Here is a 25060-nt window from a genome sequence, read left to right as displayed (position 1 = left end):
GTATGATTTTGGAATTAACATCCTGCGGAGATCCTAAACTCCAGACAGTAGTCATTTATTTAATATTTGATTTCTGATTGGCTCTTAATTGGGTTAGCATTTCAGCAGTGATTAGAAGAGGAGAAAATGAAAGCAACATATATTTACTGTGAAAGGCACAGTACTTACATTCTCATTTGATTATTGACAACCCTGGGAAGATAGGTCCAGGTTATACCGCTAGTAAATGGAGCCAAGAATCTAATCCAGACCTTTCTGATTGCTAGTCTGGTCATCATTCCGTTACACCAAGCAATCTCTTTGGGATAGCCATTTTCCGTCTTTCTTTCTTTATAAAGTATAAAGTACTTACATTCTCATTTGATTATTGACAACCCTGGGAAGATAGGTCCAGGTTATACCGCTAGTAAATGGAGCCAAGAATCTAATCCAGACCTTTCTGATTGCTAGTCTGGTCATCATTCCGCTACACCAAGCAATCTCTTTGCGATAGCCATTTTCCGTCTTTCTTTCATTTTAAAGTGTTTTGTCCATGCCCAGGCTGGGAAGAATTCAGGGCACTTGCAACCTAATGGCCCGCTGACATGTTTCCTTCTCTTCCCCCAGGTATTGGTGTCCCCATTATGCTGGCATATGTTTATGGGGTTGTGCCCATTTCTCTTTGTCGTGGAGGTGGCTGTGGAGTTAGCACAGCCAACGGAAAAGGAGTGAAAATTGAATTTGATGAAGATGATGGTCCAATCACAGGTAAAAAGCAGGATGTTTATTTCCATTGAACTTATGATACACAAGATAAAAATCAGTAAAATTCAGCACATTTTATAGGGAGATTGTCATTGGATTACTTTGGATAATGAGCTTTGTAGGGGGTAAAGTATTTTTAGCTGTTCATTTCTTTGTTCCAAAGTTATTAGGTTAATTCCCCTGGTACTTGCCTCTGTGTGGCAGGTACAAACTAGTAGGATTCCAAGTAACTCCAAGTATGCTGGTAGTAGTAGTGATTATTAATAAAGTCTTTATATCTGCACAGTCCTTCATAATTTTCAGAATATTTTACACAGTTATCTCACTTGCTTTTTACAACAAACAGCTCCCTAATGAAGGAGGATGGGGCTGTTATCCCCATTTAAATGGGAATTTCTTTCTTTTTTTTTTTGACTAGTCAAGTACAGTAGTGAGAAAAGGGGGAAAGAGTAAAACGAGTTCGATCTGTAACTGTGAACAATTTTAAATGGGAATTTCTTTAAGCTTTTGTCTCACTATCTGGTAAGAGCTTCACAGAGCTGAGGCTAGAGCAAGTCTTCTGACTTCTACTTTAATGTGGTTTCTATTTTACCATAGTAACTAACATAGGGCACAGAGATTCCCAAAGGTTTTTCTAGCTTTCTACTAGAAGCTTCCTATTAAAATCAGCACATGACCAGGCGTGGTGGCTCATGCCTATAGTCCCAGCACTTTGGGAGGCCGAGGTGGGCAGATCACCTGAGGTCAGGAGTTCGAGACCAGCCCGACCAACATGGAGAAACCCTGTCTCTACTAAAAATACAAAATTAGCTGGGCATGTTGGCACATGCCTGTAATCGCAGCTACTCGGGAAGCTGAGGCAGAAGAATTGCTTGAACCCGGGAGGCAGAGGTTGTGGTGAGCTGAGATCATGCCATTGCACTCCAGCCTGGGCAAAAAGAGCGAAATTCCATTTCAAAAAAAAAAAATCAGCACATGACTTAAACATATTTTTTAAATCATGTTTGGTTATATGGAAGCAACAGTGTAGTGGAAAGAATAGTGGACTTGGAATCAGAGGACCTTAGACAAGTCATTTAGTTTTAAATTCCAGTTTTCTCATCTAAAATTGAGGCTACTAATGCTTACTTATTTGGAGGATTAAATGTGAACATAATGTTAAAATACCTGATGTGTGGTGACTGCACACAGTACCTGTTCATTAAGTGAATACATTAGTACCCTGAAGAGTCATTGCAGGAAAATGCCCTACTAACTGCTTTGATACTCTGCTGTCTTGAATTGAGATGTTTGGTTCTGTCCCCAGTGGCAGATGCCTGGCGAGCCCTCAAGAATCCCAGCATTGGGGAAAGCAGCATCGAAGGCCTGACTAGTGTACTGAGCACTAGTGGAAGCCCTACAGATGGACTCAGTGTTATGCAAGGTCCTTACAGCGAAACAGCCAGCTTTGCAGCCCTCTCAGGGGGCACACTGAGTGGCGGCATTCTCTCCAGTGGCAAGGGAAAATACAGCAGGTAAACAAATAGATAATTTCTGTCAGAAATGGTTAGAATTATAAGAAGTAACACATTGAGCCATTTCTCTGTGCCAGGCTTGTGACATATATCATCTTGCTTTGATTTAAGTGTTGCTGTTTTTGGTTTATTTTTTTGTTTTTGTTTTACTTTTACAAATAAGAAAAAAGCTTAAGAAAAAAGGTTACATCAGTTATGCAAAATTCAGTGTTCTTTCCACTGCACCATAGCTGCCTCTATGTAAAGAATAATCCTGACTTCAGATTCTCCCTTGACTACCTGAGGCTGCCTGCTTCAGGAGGGGAGAGCAGGCATTTTTATAGAAATTCTAAAGCTATGTTCTCCATTAGGCTTGTCATTGGCTTTCAGTAGCATTTATACTGTACCATGGCTTATTGATGTTGGGCTTTGGGGGTGGTTTTTTTGTTTTTTTTTTTTACTCTGTCATCCAAGCTGAAGTGCAGTGGCATAATCATGGCCGCCTGCAGCCTCAACCTCCTGGGCTCAAGCAATCCTATAACCTCAGCCTCCTGAGTAGCTGGGACTACAAGTGCACACACCACACCCAGCTAACTTTTCAAATTTTTTATAGAGATGGGGTCTTGCTGTGTTGTCCAGGCTGGTCTTGAACTCCTGGCCTCAAGCCATCCTCCCAACTCGGCCTCCCAGGGTGCTGGGATTATAGGTATGATCCATTGCCCCTAGCTGGTTTATTGATATTTCGATCCTTATTACCTTTCTATTTTCATTTGATAGTTAAGGAAAATCAGTTCTATGTACTTGTGTTGAAAATACGCAAAGCTTTGTAACTAAAAGGTTTGTGACTTGCTTGGTCATTTCACTAGTTAGGCAGACCAGAGCATATATTTTCATATATGTTGCCTGAGAAGCAGTTAGTTGAATGCACTGGAGAAGAAGGGCCTACCTAGAGGTAAAGGTGGAACAAAGCAGGATAGGAAGGTAGGGGAGATGGTTGCCTTCAGCTGTCTGAAGGACCTTCAACTGTGAAAAGGATTAGACTTTTATGCCTCATACCAAGAGGTAGATTAAGATGACTTGGCAGAAGCTACAGGGAAACTAATTTTGGTTCAATATAAAGAATATAGGGAAAAGCGGCAGGAAAGCCCAAAGAGGAAAAAGGGTACCTTAGTAGATACTGAGCTGCCTATCCCTGGAAATGTTTACAGTGAGACCAGATGGCCATTGGCTATTAGAAGGATTCAAGCAACAGATGGGAAGTGGACTGGAACTCACACCTGAGTGTCTGTCAGTCACCTGGGAGCCTCTTAAAAATAGATTTCAGGGCCCTATCCCAGAATGAATAACTTAGAATTTCCTGGAGTGGAACCTAGGGGTGGTCTGTGTTTTGAAAAAACTCCCTGGGTGATTCTAGCACAGCCATTGCATGACCCAGCATTGAGAACCACCTAAGTAGGTGGCTTTTCTGGAAGACTCTTCCAACTCACAGTGAGTCTGTGGCAGACCTGAAACTAGAACTCAGGTCTCTGACACTAATGTACTTTCCATTGAACTCCCTCATTTCCCTGGGCCTTGGCACATTTTTGAAGGGCACCTGAGCAAAGGCTCAGGCAGTAGGATGGAGGCTGCTTGAATGTGCAGCTGCAGGCTGCTATTGACCTGTCTGCGCATCTCATGACTCTGGTTGTCTCTTGTCAGGGGATCCCGCCCCCACATGCTGGCGTATTCACTGCTGTGCTTTCTTAAAACCAACACCCCTGTAAATAAGCAGACAGACATAATTGAAGACTGACTTGCTGAAACTGCAGCTTAGCCAGTCCAGCTGTTCTAGTTCTGTGTAAGCCTTTCTTTTATAGGAAGTGAATGAGTCAGATGGGTTTGACTGTGAAACCCATTATGAGGAAATACTTAAGTGTGCAACAAAGTGGTGTTGAAGCCAAGAAAGGAAATAGTTATGAGTTCTGAGACACCATTTGGAAAGTTTGCTGCTCCAAGAGGAGGGAAGAGGTTGGCTCCTTTATGTCCTTCAGTCTCATGATGCCCTGGAGGTAATTTGATTGTTAAATGTTTGATTTCCTATTATGTGCCAGGCAGGGAAGGTAAAGTGTGAATGAGTTGTGGTCTCTTTCGTGGAGTTAACAGAGGAGTGAGAGATGCATAAATTGATATAATAAGTAGGCAGGGCCCGGGTGGTGGCTCTTGCCTGTAATCCCAACCTCAGAGGTGGAGGCAGGTGGATCACCTAAGGACAGGAGTTTGAGACCAGCCTGGCCAACATGGTGAAACCCTGTCTCTACTAAAAATATAAAAATTACCTGGGTGTGGTGGCGGGCACCTGTAATCCCAACTACTTGGGAGGCTGAGGCAGGACAATTGCTTGAACCTGAGGGGCAGAGGTTGAGATTGTGCCACTGCACTCCAGCCTGGGCGAGTGGGACTCCCTCTAAAAAAAAATAAATAAATAAGTAGGCAGGTGCTGTGAGAGCCCTTAGCAAGAAATGAATGGTTTGCTGGGATAATGAGGGGAAGTGATATTTCCTTTGTTGTTAAGGACTGAGTGTAAGTTTGGTAGACAATTTCTAGAGAGACAGAATAGCATGTGCAAGTCATGGAAGTATAAAATGTATAGGTATTTAAAGAAAGAAAAAATTCAAAGTGACTGATTTCAGATCTATAGCAAGTGATGGAACTGGACAGAGTCTCCTGGCAGATCAGGAAGACCTTAAATGCCTGTTGGCAGTAGGGAGCCAAGCGTTAGAGAATTATTAGAGTGATTGGGTCTTTGTTCACACTGGCACTGTACTAGAGGTTGTTTGACTTGGACTTAAGGGCTACTGGAGAGGGAGCCCAATGTAGTCATTCAGGCAGGAGATGATGAGAACCTGAAGTTAAGCAGTAGCTATGGGGATAGAAAGGAGGGGATGATTTCAATAGATGTTTAAGAGAAAAAATGTATGGGCATCTATTTGCGCTGTTTGACAATTGGAGAAGATCAGACAGATAGCCACAATTTGCAAGAGAATAATGGACGAGATGTGTGCCAGGAAGCAGACTGTCATGGAATACCCAGGTCTCATATTAACTTGAACGTCCCCTCTTTACACAGGTTAGAAGTTCAAGCCGATGTCCAAAAGGAAATTTTCCCCAAAGACACAGCCAGTCTTGGTGCAATTAGTGACAACGCAAGCACTCGTGCTATGGCCGGTTCCATAATCAGTTCCTACAACCCACAGGACAGGTATGTGAACAGTCAGATGTCCAGGAGAGGTTGCATTTTTTTGGTTGGGTACTAGGTCTTCAGAAGTTGAGTGCCTCATGGTAGGGCTCTATGTACTATTTTGTGGGATATATAGTGTAACCTGTGAATTCATTTGAGCAAGTTCTTGGTACTAGAGTGTTCGACATCTCTTGATTCTTCTTGTTAGCACTTGATTTTTAGAGATGTCTTTTCTTTCTTTCTTTTAGATATTTTTTTCATTTTTTTTCTTTTTTTTTTTTCTTTTGGTCTTTCTTGGCTATTACAACAGTGTATAATTACATGGAACTTAAAGAGCTAGATTGGTGTTCATTGATGTCTGTGAGTCTAGGTTTTCTGTTTGCCCTTTGCTTGATAGGGTTCCCATAGCCTCTTTCTCTTTCATTTTGAGAAACTAGTATATCTGGGATGGTGTGATGGTAGTACTCCCACTGTAGGTATTCTGGCTGCTTCTACTTGTGGTATAGTAGTAAAAAACTTTTACTTTTATATTTTGAGTAAGCTAGTGTGGGGCTCTGACCCTTAGTTGGATTTTGGAAGCTCTTTCTATATGTTTAAAGAGATTGGCTGAGGTATATGTGTGTGTACATATATAGTTAAATCAGCAAAAAGGATATAATACTCTTCTCCATCTCATTTATTTTTATTTTTAATTTTTTTAGAGACAGGGTCTTGCTCTGTCAACCAGGCTGGAGTGCAGTGACACAATCATAACTCACTGCAGCCTTGAACTCCTGGGCTCAAGCAATCTTCCCATCTCAGCCTTCCAAGTAGGTGGAAGTACAGGCATGTGCTTCTATGCCCAGCTAATTTTTTTATTTTAGAAACAGGGTCTCACTTTGTTGCCAAGGCTGGTCTCAAACTCCTGGGCTCAGGGGATCCTCCCACCTCGACCTCCCAAAGCACTGGGGTTATAGGCATGAGCCATCGCGTCCAGTCTCCATCTCATTTGAGGGTTAAATTAAAATTTTATTTCTGTAAAACGTGAACTCTAGTTCACTGTTTACCTATCTTTTTGAAATTCCTAATCCTGAACCCACAAACTGCTTTTACCAACAGGTTTAGCATGACCCATGCATGACTCAGCAAAGTGGATTTTGTCTCCACAGAGAATGCAACAATATGGAAATCCAAGTGGACATTGAAGCCAAACCAAGCCACTATCAGCTGGTGAGTGGAAGCAGCACAGAGGACTCACTCCATGTTCATGCTCAGATGGCAGAGAATGAAGAAGAAGGTACTGGTGGTGGAGGCAGTGAAGGAGATCCCCCCTGCAGACACCAAAGCTGTGAACAGAAAGACTGCCTGGTCAGCAAACCTTGGGACATCAGCCTGGCCCAGCCTGAAAGCATCCGCAGTGACCTAGAGAGCTCTGATACACAGTCAGATGATGTGCCAGACATCACCTCAGATGAGTGTGGCTCCCCCCGCTCCCATACTGCAGCCTGCCCCTCGACCCCCAGAGCCCAAGGGGTACCGAGCCCAAGTGCCCATATGAACCTCTCTGCCCTAGCTGAGGAACAAACTGTCTTGAAGCCGGAAGGTACAGAAGCCAGAGTATGAAATGGAATGAATGCTCCTGTTCTGAGAAGCACACTTGTTACTGCATCTTTTGGAATTTTTTTTTTTTTTTTTTTTTTTGCAAAGGGTAGGGATTTACGTATTTTATTTCAAAGATTCTCTGGTCACCGGTTTTCCCCAGGGAAATTCGGAGAAATTCACAGTTTCTTACCAGATAAAACATGAAAAGTTTGCCGTTAGTCCCCCTCCCCCCTCCCTCTTTGTAGTTTTAATTTATTGGTTAAACTGATGATGGCAATCTGTGAAGTGTGTCAAAGAGTGTACATATGTATGTGTGTATATTGAATGCTAAACATATTACCGAAAGACACATTTTAATAAAGATTTCTGTCATAATTCAACTTACCTCATTTTCCTTGGCTTGGATAGTCCTACAGAGCCAAGTGTTTGATTGAAATAGAGCACCATCTTTGACAGTCTCTAGAACGGAATTTTTCTAATCCCAGGGAAGAAGGATTGTGTTCAAATCCAACCGCAGTAGTAATCTATAAACCTATGACTCCTCTCATGACAGGAAGCAAATCTAGGCTTGTTTTGGACTCAGTAGTCAGACTGAAGAATTATTAGCTGAGTCAGCTGAATAGGGAAGCAGTAGATGAAAACTAACCTTGTTTGCCCTCTAGCGGCAGCTGTGTAATTTACTCTTAAAGTTTTATCTACCCTTTACTGCATTATAGTCACTATTAGTTATTTGCTTTAGAGGAGGGAAGGAATGGCAGTCCCAGGTAGCTCTTAAGAGAATTCTCAGTGGCCAGACACGGTGGCTCACGCCTGGAATCCCAGCACTTTGGGAGGCTGAGGCAGGTGGATCATTTGAGGTCAGGATGAGACCTGCCTGGCCAACATGGTGAAACCCTGCCTCTATTAAAAGTACAAAACTTAGCCAGGCAGTGGTTACACACGTCTAATCCGAACTACTCAGGAGGCTGCGGCAGGAGAATTGCTTGAGCCTGGGAGGCAGAGGTTGCAGTGAGCCAAGATCACTGCAACTCCAGCCTGGGTGACAGAGACCCTGTCTCAGGAAAAAAAAAAAAAAGTTTTCAGTGAATGTTGCATGGTTACAAGTTGGAGAACAGAATATTCTGTTACTGGAGGAAGAAATGTAATGATATGCATTTCTTCAAAGCAATAACTTGGGTGTTTGTTATGCCCTCAGGTATACCACTCCATGTTATAAAGTTCTGTTTTGCTAATCTGGTTTAAATAAAAGGGACTAGGAATCTGAGATTTGTAATGAAAGGAGAGAGGGGGTATGCCCTCAAAACCTCTGAACATATTTATCTGATCTTACTAATTTGTCAAAATTGAGCTGACTTTGTACTACTTGAAGTTTTGGCTCTATCTAAAATAATGTCCTGGCCAGGCATGGTGGCTCACATCTGTAATCCTAGCACTTTGGGAGGCCACGGCAGGCGGATCACCTGAGGTCAAGAGTTCAAGATCAGCCTGACCAACATGGTGAAACCCCCATCTCTACTACAAATACAAAAGTTAGCCAGGCCTGCTGACGCACACCTGTAATTCCAGCTACTCCGGAGGCTGAGGCAGGAGAATCACTTGAACCCAGAAGGCAGTGGTTACAGTGAGCTGAGATCGCTCACTGTACTCCAGCTTGGGCAGCAGAGTGAAACTCCATCTCAAAAATAAAGTAAAAATAAAAAATGAAATAATGGGCCAGGTGCAGTGGCTCACCCCTGTAATCCCAGCACTTTGGGAGGCCAAGGTGGGCAAATCACAAGGTCAGGAGATCAAGTTCATTCTGGCCAACATGGTGAAACCCCATCTCTACTAAAAATACAAAAATTAGCTGGGTATGGTGGCACACACCTGTAGTTCCAGCTACTTGGGAGGCTGAGGCAGGAGAATCACTTGAACCCAGGAGACAAAGGTTGCAGTGAGCCGAGATCATGCCATTGCACTCCAGCCTGGGCAACAGAACGAGACTGTGTCTCAAAAATAAAATAGTGTCCTAAGAAATGAAAGCTTATATACAGTATAGCAAGAAAATTAGAAGACTCATGAAACCTGATGTAAGATTCTAAATCTTGCAGTGACTTACTTGGACTGTATGAGTCAGTTTCATGGCCCTAATTTCCACAACTTTCAGATCTTATTTATGTATTTAGAGACAGTCTGGCTCTGTCCCCCAGGCTGGAGTGCAGTGGCATGATTTCGGCTCACTACAACCTTTGCCTCCTGGGTTTAAGTGATTCTCATGTCTCAGACTCCCGAGTAGTTGGGATTACAGATGCACGCCATCACACCCGGCTAATTTTTGTATTTTTGGTAGAGATGAGGTTTTGCCATGTTGGCCAGGCTGGTCTAGAACTCCTGACCTCAAGTGATTCACTCACCTCTGCCTCCTAAAGTGCTGGGATCATAGGCGTGAGCCACCTTGCCAGGTCCTAGGATTGTATTTAAAGAGCTTCCAATGTCAAACCTCTATCACCTTAGCCCTGGGCCCAGAGGAAGAATTGAAATCCTCCTTTCCCTGAGGACCAGGTGGCTTTCTGTTTCCTTTCACAGATGCACTTTTGTCTTGCTGGCCAGTGTTTTACTACAATGAGGATGACAAGTCTGGATAACAGCCAGCTTGGAAGATGCTTATCTCTTGGACACTGCAGCCAGACTTAGCACATTTCCCTGCACCTAGGACAGAAAATGCTGTTAGTGAACTTTGGATCTCTGGAAAAACGCTCCCTGAAGTGGGGGTATACTTGTGTGAAAAATAGAACTTGTTGGAAAAAGATCTGGAGATCTCTTGAAATGCAGATTATCAACTCAAAACTTGGAATTCTTTTGAAGCCTCAAGAGAACAATTAACTGGGATAAAATCAAAGAAGTCTGTGGGAGGAGCAGTAGTTTATGGCCAAACCTATATTTCTTGTCTGGGTTCCACTTACTACAGCGGTGAGATTTGGGCAGCTTTACCCTCTGAGTCTGTTTTCACTTAGCCAAAACAGATGATGATCCTAGTTCTAGGGTTGTGAAGACTGAGAGGGTATACCGAAAATGTTTTTGGTAAGGGCCCATGTTTTTTCCTCCTACAGGAATAAGAAGAAGTGAGTTAAAGGAGATTTTAGATATAATATAAGAAAGGCAACCTAGACCTCTAGGCCAGAGGCTATGAAAAACTTAAATTTATTATCATCCTTAGCAACACATTAGCAGATGAAAAGGCCCGTCATCGCCACCTAAAGGCGAACACAAGTAATGCATTAGAAAAGTTAAAATAGCTTAGAAAATGAGGAAAGTTTAATTTCCTCTTCATACAGCCTTCGTTCATTCTGAAATACCTACCGCATTTCAGGTATGAGATGTAGCAATGACTAAAATAGAAAATTCCTGTCCCCATGGAACTTAGACTCCTGAAGAAAAACAGGGAAGACAGAGTGGTAGATACTGCTACTTTACATGACCAGGTTGGGCCTCCTTGATAAGGTTCCATTTTATTAGAGATCTTAATGGAGCAAGGAAGAAAACTATGTGAATATCCAGGGGAAGCACATACCAGACAGGAGGAATAATACAAAGGCCCTTTGGTAGAGCATCCTTGGTCTGTTACCTTGAAAGCACAGTATAGAGGCCTATATGGCTGAAACAAAGTGACCAAGGTGGGAGGGTGGTGGATTAGGTCAAAGAAGTAGCTGGGGCAAGATTGTGTAGATTAGCAAAACAACTCTGAAGACAAGAAAATTTTAGATTTCTCTGGGCCAGGAAGAGGTAATCTTCAAAGCCAGACAGATGCAGTGCTTGTGGCCAGCTTTCAAAGGGGCTGAAACTGGGAGGGGGCACATCTGATCACTAGTACTACTTGGACAGGTCAACGTGAAGAAGCTTGTGGATATGGTAAATGAATACTCATCATTTATTCTGACCTAATGTACCTTCTTATACTGCAAAGGCAGGAAAACTAAAAACTTCATGTCTTGGACTTCCTCGAAACCAAGGTTCTGAACGTAACCTAAGGTTAAGTTTTGCCAATTGATGCACAAACAAGATGTGGAAGGAGAAGTGATTCAGAGGTTATCTTTAGCTACTTTGGCTATTGCTCCTGCAAGATGTAGAGACTTTAGGTTTCTTTAATTGCATTGTAATATCCATTAGTAGCTTGTGGGTGTTGAAGGGTGTCTGGATGCATAGATAGCAGTTTGTGATATTTTTTCTTGTAGTCAACCTGTAGTGGCCTCCTAATGCCTCATCTCCCCTGTGGTGGCAGAGGTAGCAGCTTACTTGGAAGTCTAATTCCAGGTCTGGGAATCCCCTGGAGGCCCAGCCTATAGCCATGTTGCCCAGGCTTTGCAACACTTTTGTAAGCACCTAATTTACCTGTATTGAATCCTTGTCTACTTAAAATTGGTAGAGGGGTATTGTTTTCTGCAGTTACTGAATCCTGACTAATACAGTGTTTGGTTCCAAAAGTGGTTACTGGCAACAGGCCCTCAAAGATGAGCCACTTAGATTAGTTATGACTAAGCTGCATTTGAAGGAAATACTGTAGATCTAGTTGCCATTGGAAAATGATAAAATGGTAGGCTTCACTGAACTGTGATTGTGCCACTGCATCCCATGTTGCCCAGGATAGGCCCCATCTAGCACCCCATTCCACTGCTTGATGGGGTCTAGCCTGGGCAACAGAGCTAGACCTCATCTCAAAAAAGAGAATTAGCCAGGCACGGTGACTCAAGCCTGTAATCCTAGAACATTGGGAGGTCAAGGCAGGTGCATCACTTGAGGCCAGGAGTTTCAGAACAGCCTGGCCAATATGGGGAAGCCCTGTCTCTACTAAAAATACAAAAACTAGCCAGGCATGGTGGTGCACACCTGTAGTCTCAGCTACTCAGGAGGCTGAGGCATGAGAATCTCTTGAACCTGGGAGGCAGAGGTTTCAGTGAGCCAAGATCGGGCCACTGCACTCCAGCATGGGTGACAGAGCAAGACTCTGTCTCAATCAATGAGTAAAATAACGATACTAGAAATATTGACTTGTAGATTTTTTATATGTGCGAAATACCTCCAAATTTTGCCCTGCAAAATTGCCAAGAGGTTATTCCTTTCAGGAAGGAATTGAAAAGTACATAAATAAGGGAAACACCTTATCTTGAAAAGTGTGTAGTGTGTACCTCCCCTAGGCTGGAAATGAAGCTAAGAGATGCTACCATCGTAAAGGGATGATGGGACCTGCAGTGCCAGGAGCCAAGGAGTAGTACCAAGGCGACAGAGCTGGAGTGATGAAATATATGGGCTACCTACCAAGGTCCTACTTGGCTTATAGAACACAAAACAAAGCTTCAGGTCTGGCAAATAGAGGCCTGTTTTGAGTCACCAAAATGGAGATATACCAACACTCAATTCTCAGAGCTGAAGTCCTTGAAAAAAAGGGTATGGGGTTTCCTGGAGGAAGCACCCAGCAATACCACCATAACTGTATCATACATCTTCTAGTTTTCCCCAAAGGGAACTTAAGCCTTTTAGCTGTGCACCTGTGCTTAGGGAAATGGAAATACCCAGGCCTTTAGGGATTATTTGGAGACTGGTCCTAAGCCAGTACAGATCCCGAGACCTAAAAAGCCTTTGTGGTCCACTAGTTACAAGCTTTTGTGGTGTTATGGGTCGAATCTGTCCCCTCCACCAAAAATCATATGTTTAAGTCCTAGCCCCTAGTACCTCAAAATGTGCCCTTATTTGGAAAATGGGGTTGCTGCAGGGTTATATTGGAGTAGTGTGGCCTCCTAATCCAGTACGGGTTGTTGTACATATAAAAAGGGGAAATCTAGGCAGGGCGCAGTGGCTCATGCCTGTAATCCCAGCATTTTGGGAGGCCAAGGCGGGCAGATCACGAGGTCAGGAGATTGAGACCATTCTGGCTAACATGGTAAAACCCTGTTTGTACTAAAAATACAAAAAAATTAGCTGGGTGTAGTGGCACGCACTCTGTAGTCCGAGTTAGGAGGCTGAGGCAGGAGAATCGTTTGAACCCAGGAGGCAGAGGTTGCAGTGAGCTGAGGCACTCCAGCCTGGGCGACAGAGCAAGACTCCATCTCAAAAAAGAAAAAACGGAGGTGGGGGGGCGAATCTAAATACAAAGACATGCACAGAGGCTAAGCATCATGTGAAGATGAAGGCAGAGATTGGAGTGATGCAGCAGAAGCCAAGGGACACCAAGAATTGCCAGCAGACCATCAGGACCTGGGAGTGGCATGGAACAGATTCTTCCCTCCAGCCCACAGAAGGAAGCAACTCTGCAAAATATAGAACTTCTAGCTTCCTGTACTGTGAAACAATAAATGTCTGTTTTTTAAGTCACCCAGTTTGTGGTATTTTGCTATGGGAGCCCTAGCAAACTAATATATAGGGGCCAGGTGATAGAAAAGAGTTCTGGCCTGCATCGATCTCACATACTCATTCTGTGGTTATTTCCCAGTTCCCGTAGGCACAGTTGTAATAGACATACTTGACGACTCCTAGAATCTGCACATTGACTGACTCATGGAGTGAAAGCTATTGTGGTAAGAAGAGCAAAGGGAACCCTTGGAATTGCCCTTCCCCACCAAAATCATAAAAACCAAAAGCAATAGTGCATCCCTAAGGGAATGATGGATATTAATGTCCACATCAAAGACTGAGAAATTTCAGGAAACGACGGTTCCTATCGTATCCGCATTTAATTTACTTGTTTGGCCTATACAGGACTTGATTAGTAGTTAATATTTTAGATATAATCTCTTTATGAAGCAAATCAACACCTGCCCCTGGCACCTGCAGTCATGCAACTATGAGTACTGACCTGGAATATGCTCTTTTCTCTAGCCCGAATAGCAGAAAACATCAAAAGCAGATTACTTTCACCTGTCAGGGTCAATGGTACATTACACTGTCCTCATCTGGGTAACATCACCCTTCCAGCTCTGTTGAAATCTAATCTGCAGGCACTTTAATCATCTCGCATCTCCCAGAACATTGTTCTACATGTTCTTGACCCTCATCAGCAAGATGTAGCAGGTATCTAAATGCCCTGGTAAAACACATGTTCTAAGGATAGGAGATAATCCCTGTGGAAACTAAGAGAATGTCTACCTCTGTGATTTGGGTCACCCCACGAGATAAAGAACTTAATCCAGTTCATATACTGGCTGAGGAAGAAGGATCATGGAATGGATAGTGGACAATAATATATAAATATAAACAAATAACTCATGAAAAGCTGAGAAACGGGCACTATATTAGCATTTCATGTTTTCTTCCTTGCTCTGTTGTGGTAATTTATAGATATTCATTTTCTCCTCCCATATTTTCCCTAGAATAGTAAGTGTATTATTGTTGCTAACTTGTTAATTTAGTGTCTTGATTATATACTGTTGAGGTAGAATTGTAACTGAACAAGAATGATAATCACCCAGGGTGGATCAGCGGTGTGACTGATGGGATTTGGGGTCTCTCATTTTAAGGAAGGGATTTAGGTCCCTAAAAGTCCAAAAACATAGACTGGTGTAGACCTGGTGAATTGACTTTCAGCATCCATTCCAAACACTTCCTCATGCTGCATAGACTGCAAAGATAAACACTCTATTCCCCAGACTCCCATGCAGCTAACATGCTACATACAAATTGGAAGCTACCCCATCAGCAGATGAAGAAATAAAGAAAATGTTTCTATAAACAGTGGAATACTATTCAGCCTTGAAAGAGAAATTCTGTTATTTGCAACAGCATGGGTGAAGCTGGAGAACATTATGCTAAGTGAAATAAGCCAGGCACCAACAAATACCACGTTATCACTTGCATGTAGACTCTAAAACAATTGAATCCATAGAAGCAGAAAGTAGAACGGTGGTTACCAGAGGCCGAGGGCTGAGGGGAATAGGGAAAACGATGGTCAAAGGGTACAAAGCCTCAGGAGGAATATGTTTGTTTGCTTGTTGCTTGCTGTTGCTTGCTTGTTTGGAGATCTATTGCACAGCATGGTGACTGTAGTTAATAATACTTGGTAGAGTTTGGGTATTTGTCTCCACCCAAATCTTAGGTTGAATTGTAATCCCCAGTGCTAGAAGATGGGACCTGGTAGGAAGTGATTGGATCATGGGGTGGATCCTACATGGATTCATGCTGTCCTCACAGTAATGAGTCTGGAGATCTGGTTGATTGAAAGTGTGTGGCACCTCCCCCACCTGTCTACTGCTCCTGTTTTCACTTAAGAGCCTGCTCCCACTCTGCCTTCCACTATGAATAAAAGTTTCCTGAGGCCTCCCCAGAAGCCAAGCAGATGCCAGGTACCATGCTTGCACAGCACACAGAACCATGAGCCAATTAAACCTGTTTTCTTTATAAATTATCTAGTCTCAGGTATTCCTTTATAGCAATTCAAGAATGGCCTATTACAAGTATATGATTGTACATTTCAAAATCACTGAGAGTAAATTTCAAATGTTCTCATCACAAAAAATAAGCAGGTGATGATATATTAATCAGCTTGATTTAATTTTTCCACATTGTATTCCAAATCATAGCATCATTTTGTGTTCCATAAATATATACAACTATAATTTGTCTATACACAATAAAAATTTAAAATAATTATTTCTTGAGATAGTGTCTCATTCTGTTGCCAGGCCAGAGAGCCAGGGTTGCAAACTCGGCTTACGGACTCAAGTGATCCTCCCACCTCAGCCTTCTAAGTAGCTGGGACTACAGGCACATGCCACCATACCTGGCTAATTTTTTTCTTTTTTTGTATTTTTTGTAGAGACAGGGTTTTGCCATGTTGCCTAGGTTGGTCTTGAACTCCTGAGCTCAAGCGATCTGCCTGCCTCAGCTTTCCAAAGTGCTGGGATTATAGGTGTAAGCCACTACATCTGACCTAATTAATTAATTTAATTTAACCTAAAAAAATTAAGCTTGACCAACTATATTAATGTATATAAAAATTGGGAGGAAAAAGTGAGACCAAAGACATCTCTCAGCTGTGCGGTTGTTGCTGCAGGTCTGTGACAGCCTTGGGTTACTCTTCAGCAGCAGCTCGGGGTCCACTCACTGGTTTCTTCAAGAGGCAGTCGCAGTAGCAGCAGCAGTTGAGCTACGAGTTCTAGCGTCCATTGACTAGTTTCATGGAGGCTGAAAAGCAGGGCTGGCGGCAGCAGGGGTGGCTTTTCGATGCTTAGATTGCAGCCACAATGGGGTATATGGTTCAAGTGATCCTCCTGCCTCAGCCTCTTGAGTAGCTGGGACTACAGTAGTTGCAGCAGCAGGGGTGGCTTTTGCGTGTGTATTTAACCAAACTAGTTTTTAAAATAGAGACATGATTTGTATAACAGGCCAGACGAGGTGGTTCACACCCATAATCCCAGCACTTTGGGAGGTTGAGGCGGGAGTTCCATTACTTGAGGCCAAGAGCTTGAGATCATCCTGGGCAACATAGTGAGACCTTGTCTCTACTAAAATTTTTTAAAAATTAGCTGTATGTGGTGGTGTGTGCCTGTAGTCCCAGCTACTCAGGAGGCTGAGGCAGGAGGATCACTTGAACCCGGGAGTTCGAGGCTACAATGAGCTGTGATAGCACCACTGCACTCTGGCTGGGGTGACAGAGCGAGACCCTGTCTCTAAAGGAAAAAAAAATTGTGGGAAGGGAGTAAGTTACAGGAAAGGGCTCAAAGTTTTATCTGTTTGTGGAACTAGTGCTAGACACAGGGACTCTGGATTTGTTTGTTTATTCAGAGTGAGACCCTGTCTCAAAAGGAAAAAATAGTACAACAGAAAATTTACCATTTTAAACTGTAAAATTTAGTAGATTTTAGTTATTCATAAAGTTGTATAACTGTCACCACTATCTAATTCCAAAACACTTCCATTACTCCAATAAGAGACCTATTAGCAATCAGTCCTAACTATTCCTTCCCGCAGCCTCAGAACTACTAATCTAATACTTTCTGTCTCTATCAATCTCCCTATTCTGGACATTTTGTATAAATGGAATCATACAATGTGTAGCCTTTTGTGTCTGATTTCTACTTGGCAAGTGTTTTTCAAAGTTCATCCGTGTTGTGGCATGTATCAGTACTTCCTTTTGTGGCTGAATAATATTTTATTGTTTTCTTGTTTTTTGACAAGAGTCTCGCTCTGTTGCCCAGTCTGGAGTGCAGTGGCACCATCTCTACTCTCTGCAACCTCATCCTCCCCGGTTCAAGTGATGCCCCTGCCTTAGCTTCCTGAGTAGCTGGGACTACAGGTGCATGCCACCACGCCTGGCTAATATTTGTATTTTTAGTAGACACAGGGTTTCACCATGTTGGCCAGCTTGGTCTCAAACAACAACCTCAAGTGATCCACCTGCTTCGGCCTCCCAAGTGCTGGGATTATAGATGTGAGCCACTGCACCTGGCCTGAATAATATTTCACTGTATACTGCATGGATATTGTATGGATTTAGCACACTTTGTTTATCCCTCAGTTCAAGGACATTTAGGACGTTTCCACTTTTTGGCTGTTGTGCATAATGCTGCTATAAATATTGGTGTTCAAATCCTTGTTTTCAATTCTTTTGGGAATATACCCAGAAGTGGGGTTACTGGATCCTGTGTTAATTCTATGTTTAGCTTTTTGAGCAGTTTCCACACTGTTTTCTACAGTGGCTGTACCATTTTATCTACCAGCAATATACAAGGGTTCCAATTTCTCCACATCCTTACCAATATTTTTTTTGTCTGTTTTATTATAGCCATCCTAATAGGTATGAAGTGATATTTCATTGTGGTTTTGATTCACGTTTCCCTAATGACACATTGGTGAGCATTTTTTTCTGTGTTCATTGGCCATTATATGTCTTCTTAGAAGAAATGCATCTTTGAATCCTTTCCCCACTTTTTAACTGGGTTATTTGTCTTTGTTGTTGAGTTGTAAGACTTCTTTATATATTCTGGATATAAGTCCCTTAACAGACATATAATTTGCAAATATTTTCTCCCATCTGTGGGCCGTCTTTTCACCTGGTGTGTTCTTCAGTGCAACAATTCTAGTAGTCACTTCTTGACTCATCGCCTTCCCGATTGTGCCAGAGTTAGTAGCTATTCTGGGGCACAAATTTGTCTTATTTTGGGAGTTATTTCTGGAAACATCCTAAAGCCCACTCCTCTAGCCCTTTCAACTATTCTTTTTTTTTTGAGATGGAGTTTCTGTCATTCAGGCTGGAATGCAGTGGCGTGTTCTCAGCTCACTGCAACCTCCGCCTCCGGGATTCAAGCCATTCTTCTGCCTCAGCCTCCCAAGTAGCTCGGACTACAGGTGCACACTATCATACCAGGCTAATTTTTGTATTTTTAGTAGAGACAGGGTTTCACCATTCGGCCAGGCTGGTCTCAAGCTCCTCACCTCAAGTGGCCCGCCCGCCTCGGCATCCCGAAGTGCTGTGATTACAGTTGTGAGCCACCACGCCCAGCCCAGCTATTCTTTTTTCTTGTCTCCCCAACTTTTTTCTTTTTTTTAAGATGGAGTCTCGCTCTGTTGTCCAGGATGGAGTGCAATGGCGCAATCTCAATCTCGGGTCACTGCAATCTCTGCCTTCCAGGTTCAAGCAGTTCTCCTGCCTCAGCCTCCCGAGTAGCTGGGGTTATAGGCAACCGCCATCATGCCCAGCTAATTTTTGTATTTTTGTAAAGATGGAGTTTCACCATGTTGGCCAGGCTAGTCTTGAACTCCTGACCTCAAATGATCTGCCTGCCTCAGCCTCTCAAAGTGCTGGGATTACAGGCATGAGCCATTGCACCCAGGGTTCCAATTTCTCTACATCCTCACCAATATTTTTTTTGTCTGTTTTATTATAGCCATCCTAGTAGATATGAAGTGATATTTCATTGTGGTTTTGATTCACCTCAGCGTCCCAAAGTGTTGGGATTACAGGTGTGAGCCACCTACCCAACCCCAACTATCTTTTTTCTTTTGAGATGGAGTTTTGCTCTTGTTGCCCAGGCTGGAGTGCAATGGCACAATCTCAGCCCACTGCAACCTCTGCCTCCCGGGTTCAAGCAATTCTCCAGCCTCAACCTCCCGAGTAGCTGGGACTACAGGCATGGCTACCACACCCAGCTAATTTTGTATATTTAGTAGAGAGGGGGTTTCTCCATGTTGGTCAAGCTGGTCTCGAACTCCCAGCCTCAGGTGATCTGCCCGCCTTGGCCTCCCAAAGTGTTGGGATTACGGGTGTGAACCACTGCACCTGGCCCCAACGATTTTTTTAACCATCCAGTTCCCTGTATTAAATCCCTTTCTGCTTGGTTAGAGTGACTTCTGTTTCCTGTGACTGATCCCTGATGATGAACAGCACCATGTGATACAGTGTCCTCAAAGAGAGGCTATGGCATGTCATTCTGCTAGAGTTGATGTGCAGCCAAACTGTAATAATAATAAACTCCTAGAAAGCCAGAATTGAAAGCACATTTGAGATTGACCAGTCCAACGTCGTCATTCAACAAAGAAGGAAGCGAAGGCACAAGGAGGAAGACACAAAAACCATGAGGCCAAGTGCCTACAGCTCCCTCAGCCTCCTCCTGAGGCCAGTGGACCTGAGCTGACCTTGCTTCATGAAATCACTGTGATCTAGGTCATGTAAATCCAATGGGGCCAGCCCTGCCAAACTCACTATAGCTGATTGGACACAGGATTTGGACCCAAGCCATTTGCTGCAGTGGACAAGCTGGATATGATGGAGGCCAGCGCCTGTGTGAGACTGTCTGGTATGGGAGACGTCATTGCTGGGAGCGTGCCCAGAGGGCATGGTGCCAGAGCACAAGCCTATCCCAGTTCCTGTTCTCCAGGGACCTGCTGGGTGCTGCTGAGAGGGCTTCCCCAATAACCTCACTTCCTCTGTGTCTTTATCGTAGCCCCATTACTCAAAGGCCCCCCGAGCCTGGCTCTTCCCTGCATACCTAAAGGAGCTCAAGAACACACCCAGGCCAGGCACGATGGCTCACGCCTGTAATCCAAGCACTTTGGAGGCCAAGGTGGGCAGATCACCTGAGGTCGGGAGTTCAAGACCAGCCTGATCAACATGGTGAAACCCCATCTTAAAAAAAAAAAAAAAAAGAACACACCCAAACATCGTCCTTTATTTTTCTGGGGATCACATAACTAGATCAAAAAAAGAAGCAGCTGGTGTGGTGGCCCATGCCTGTATTCCCAGCACTTTGGGAGGCCAAGGCAGTGCACACTTGTAATCCCCGCTACTCAGGAGGCTGAGGCAGGAGAATCGCTTGAACCCAGAGGTTGCAGTGAGCTGAGATTGAGCCACCACACTCCAGCCTGGGCGACAGAGTGAGACTCTGTCTCAAACAAACAAATAACAACAAAAATGAGTTTATTTTTCAAAAAGGAATGGCCTTCACGATGAGAAGATATAAAATGCCTGTTCCAAAACAGGTGGTTGATAAATAACAGTCTTCTCCTCCCCGTCCTTGCTGTGCAGTTTCAGTCCTCTGAGGCCACATGTGACGTCACTCTGAGATGTTACAAGGCTAAAGAACACAACCAAAGCAAACCTGAATTTTCTGGAATTCCAAGGGAGTAAAGGCTGTTTTTTCCCAGGGTTCCTAAGCTGAGAAGATGTAAGCATGGATCTTCCAGAGGCTACTATGTGAACAGAGATTACCTAACATTGCAACTCACAGAGGAAGGCGGAGGTGAGAAATCAAAAGAGAGAGAGAAAACATTTGACTATACCAGATGACATCATTTTAATACCAGGATCTAACCATGCCTAAAGCCCCTGAACTTTTCAGTAACATAATCCAATGAATGTCTTCCCCTTATCCAAAACCCATTTCAGTTAGGATTCTGTCGTCTGTAACTTAAGAAGTGCTGACTAATACAGGCAAGTGGGATACTCCTAGTGCTGGCCCCTCACACTTGAATAAGTAGGTTGCAGAATGGCAAAGCTTTTCCAATCCCATGCTGGGAGGCAGGTGTACCTGGGATGCAGCTGCACAGCCAGAGTGTCCTCAAACTCAGATCATGCACTGAGCAGAGGTGGGAACTTTAGGGGACTTAATAGAAATATGTCAGTGCACTGGCTATTTTCCCAAATCTTCAATTCAGAGTCCAGAAAGAGACAAATTTTGCAGAGAAAATAATGAATAATAAAATCTAACATTTATAAGACACTATGTACCAGGCACTACATTAAGAGCTTTACAGGCCGGGCCGGGCGCGGTGGCTCACGCCTATAATCCCAGCACTTTGGGAGGACAAGGCGGGTGGATCACGAGGTCAAGAGATCGAGACCATCCTGGTCAACAAGTTGAAACCCCGTCTCTACTAAAAAATACAAAAATTAGCTGGGCATGGTGGTGCGCGCCTGTAGTTCCAGCTACTCAGGAGGCTGAGGCAGGAGAATTGCTTGAACCCAGGAGGCAGAGGTTGCGGTGAGCCGAGATCGCGCCATTGCACTCCAGCCTGGGTAACAAGAGCGAAATTCCGTCTCAAAAAAAAAAAAAAAAAGAGCTTTACAGGCACCGGGCGCGGTGGCTCACGCCTGTAATCCCAGCACTTTGGGAGGCTGAGGCGGGTGGATCACGAGGTCAAGAGATCGAGACCATCCTGGTCAACATGGTGAAACCCCGTCTCTACTAAAAATACAAAAAAAAAAAAAATTAGCTGGGCACAGTGGCGCGTGCCTGTAATCTCAGCTACTTAGGAGACTGAGGCAGGAGAATTGCCTGAACTCAGGAGGCGGAGGTTGCGGTGAGCCAAGATCGCGCCATTGCACTCCAGCCTGGGTAACAAGAGCGAAACTCCGTCTCAAAAAAACAAAAAAGAGCTTTACAGGCCATGTGCAGTGGCTCATGCCTGTAATCCCAGCACTTTGGGAGGCCGAGGTGGGCAGATCACGAAGTCAGGAGATCGAGACCATCCTGGCCAACATGGTAAAACCCCATCTCTACTAAAAATACAAAAATTATCTGGGCATGGTGATGCGCGCCTGTAATCCCAGCTACTTGGGAGGCTGAGGTAGGAGACTTACTTGAACCCAAGAGGCGGAGGTTGCAGTGAGCTGAAATCGTGCCACTGCACTCCAGCCTCGTGACAGAGTGAGACTCAGTCTCAAACAACAAAAAAAAAAGAAGAAGAAAAAGAGCTTTACATATACTAATTCATTTATTATTTTTATTTTTTTAAAAATAAAATGAGATGGGGTCTCCCTATGTTGGCCAGGCTGGTCTCAAACTCCTGAGCTCAAGTGATCCTCCCACTTCAGCCTCCCAAAGTGCTGGAATTACAGGTGTGAGCCACTATACCTGGCCCATTTACTCTTTAAAATAACATAAATGAGTGGATACCATTTTATTTCCCATTTAACATTTGAGGAACTGAGGCACAGAATAATTGCCCAAAGTCTTACAGCTAGTAGATGGCAGTTGAGCTACAAACTTAATCCAGGCAGCCTGGCCCCTGAGCCAGGCTCAGAGAGGCTGCCCATAGCCAACGATCCAAGCTGATTCAGTGTCAGATGGTCATGTGCTTTGTAGGATTGAAAATTCTCATCTTGGCAGGGCAATGTGGCTCACGCCTGTAATCTCAGCACTTTGGGAGGCTGAGTCAGGCAGATCATGAGGTCAGAGGCCAGCCTCACCAACATGGTGAAACCCAGTCTCTACTAAAAATACAAAAATTAGCCGGGCGTGATGGTGCACTCCTGTAATCTCAGCTACTCGGGAGGCTGAGGCAGGAGAATTGCTTGAACCTGGGAGGCAGAGGTTGCAGTGAGCCGAGATTGCGCCACTGTACTCCAGCCTGGGTGACAGAGCAAGACTCTGTCAAAAAAATAAAAAAAGAAAGAAAGAGAAAGAAAGAGAGAGAGAGAAAGAAAGAAAAAGAAAGAAAGAGAAAGAAAGAAGAAAGAAAGAAAAGAAAGAAAGAAAGGAAGTGGGGGAGCGGAGAGGAGAGGAAAGGAGGAAATAAATAAAGAGAAGGAAAGAAAAAGAGAGAGAGAGAAAGAGAAAGAAGGAAAGAGAGAAAGAAAAGGAAAGAAAGAAGAAAGAAATCGAGAAAGAAAGGAAGGAAGGAAGGAAGGAAGGAAAATAAAATGCTCATCTCTTTATGTCAAAGCTAAAGTGAGTGGGAGCAAAGGTCGGGAGACAGGAAACACACCCCTCCCAACCCCTTCTGACCTGTCCCATTAAGAGAACAATGACCCTTATGTAAATAAAGAGCCTTCCACTTAGAGTGGGCCAGCTGTTCCCCCACCCCCAGGCCTGGTGTTCACATTGTGCCAAGGCAAAGGTGAAGACAGAGGCCTTGATCTGAGTACTGGGAGGCCTCTGTTGCCAGAGAGACATCTTCCCCTAGCAAATCAAGATCAAAGTCTAGATTCAGGGACCATAATTTACAGTTCTTCTGACTCAGTTATTAGCCCCAGGTCTTTTTTTTTTTTTTTTTTTTTTTTTTTTTTTTTTTTGAGACACTCTTGTTACCCAGGCTGGAGTGCAATGGCGTGATCTCGGCTCACTGCAACCTCCGCCTCCTGGGTTCAAGCAATTCTCCTGCCTCAGCCTCCCGAGTAGCTGGAACTACAGGCGTGCGCCACCATGCCCAGCTAATTTTTGTATTTTTTAGTAGAGATGGGGTTTCACCTTGTTGACCAGGATGGTCTCGATCTCTTGACCTTGTGATCCACCCGCCTTGTCCTCACAAAGTGCTGGGATTATAGGCGTGAGCCACCGCGCCCGGCCCCTAGTCCCAGGTCTTATCCAAATGCAAGTAAGTCAGAAACTGTATACATCTTTTTATTTTATTATTTTTTTATTAAAAAAATTTTTTTAGAGACAGGGTCTCGCTCTGCCACCCAGGCTGGATGCAGTGGTACAATCACAGCTCACTGCAGCATTGACTTCCTAGGTTTAAGCAATCCTCCTGCCTTGACCTCTTATCTAGGACTACAGGTGTGTGCCACCACACCAGATAATTGCTTTACTTTTTGTAGAGACAGGGTCTCACTACATTGCCCAGGCTGGTCTTGAACTCCTGGCCTCAAGCAATCTTCCTGCCTTGGCCTCCTAAAGTGTTAGGATTACAAGTGTGATCCACTGCACCCGGCTAAACTTATACATCTCTTAACAGAGTGGTCTTGCCAGAGAAACCCCAATCCTGACAAGTGGAAGCCTGTGACTGATCAACCACTAAGACAATGTCTTGGCCCCAAACAGTACCCACAGGAAATCCTCAAAACCCTGCTAAGGTGTGGCCACAGAGTTACAATGGGTAGGGAAGACCCTCCACCAGGGTAGAGCAGCCAGACTGGCCCTGCTCTATTGAGACAGGGAATCCTTGCTATTCTTCATGTAATAATGCACACCATGGTCCACTGAGCGTTCTCCTCCCCTTTTCCAAATGGGGCTGCTTATTTGTAATTATCTTGTTTTCCCTCCACTAATGCACTAAGGTATTTTAAGCTGATTAACTTCAGTATTTATCTATAGCAGTGTCTCCCAAACTTCTTGATCTCAGGACCCTATTATGCTGTTAAAAATTACTGAAGGCTGGGAGCTACGGCTCATGCCTATAATCCTAGCATTTTGGGAGACCGAGGTGGGTGGATCACTTGAGGTCAGGAGTTTTGAGGCCAGCCTGGCCAACGTGGTGAAATCCCGTCTCTGCTAAAAATAGAGTGGCGGGTGCCGGTAAGCCCAGGTACTCAGAAGGCTGAGAGAGGAAAATTGCTTGAACCTTGGAGGCAGAGGTTACAGTGAGCCGAGATCACACCATTGCACTCCAGCATGGGCGACAAGAGAGAAACTCCATCTCAAGAAAAAAAAAAAAATTGAAGACCTAAAAAAGCTTTTGTTTATGTGGGTTATATTATTGATATTTGCCATATTATAAATTAAAATTGGCCAGGCATGGTGACTCACACCTGTAATCCCAGCACTTTGGGAGGCTGAGGCGGGCAGATCACCTGAGCCCAGGAGTTTGAGACCAGCTTGGGCAACATGATGAAACCCTCTCC

The 25060-nt window shown here is 44.0% G+C and overlaps 1 protein-coding gene across 3 annotated transcripts in view; it reads left to right on the top strand.

The window, feature by feature from the left end:
- RNF19B (ring finger protein 19B) overlaps positions 1-7415 on the top strand; it is a 28593-nt gene extending 21178 nt beyond the window's left edge. For 2 of the 3 annotated variants that reach the window (XM_064363650.1, XM_021677148.2), the window contains exons 6-9: positions 607-747; positions 2051-2258; positions 5344-5475; positions 6603-7415. In XM_064363650.1, coding sequence (XP_064219720.1) covers positions 607-747; positions 2051-2258; positions 5344-5475; positions 6603-7056 — 935 coding nt within the window. In that variant the 3' untranslated portion in view covers positions 7057-7415. Of the gene's footprint in view, positions 1-606; positions 748-2050; positions 2259-5343; positions 5476-6552 lie in introns of all 3 variants that reach the window. The other variant, XM_064363651.1, reaches the window with a different exon arrangement.
- The last annotated feature ends 17645 nt before the right edge of the window (positions 7416-25060 follow it).

Source organism: Aotus nancymaae, unplaced genomic scaffold, assembly GCF_030222135.1.
Source record: "Aotus nancymaae isolate 86718 unplaced genomic scaffold, 86718_ANA_hifiasm-v0.15.2.pri h1tg000053l, whole genome shotgun sequence".
In the NCBI taxonomy this organism is placed as follows: domain Eukaryota; kingdom Metazoa; phylum Chordata; class Mammalia; order Primates; family Aotidae; genus Aotus; species Aotus nancymaae.
The sequence above is the reverse complement of the archived record's forward strand: the minus strand, read 5'-3'. Positions and strand labels throughout refer to the sequence as shown.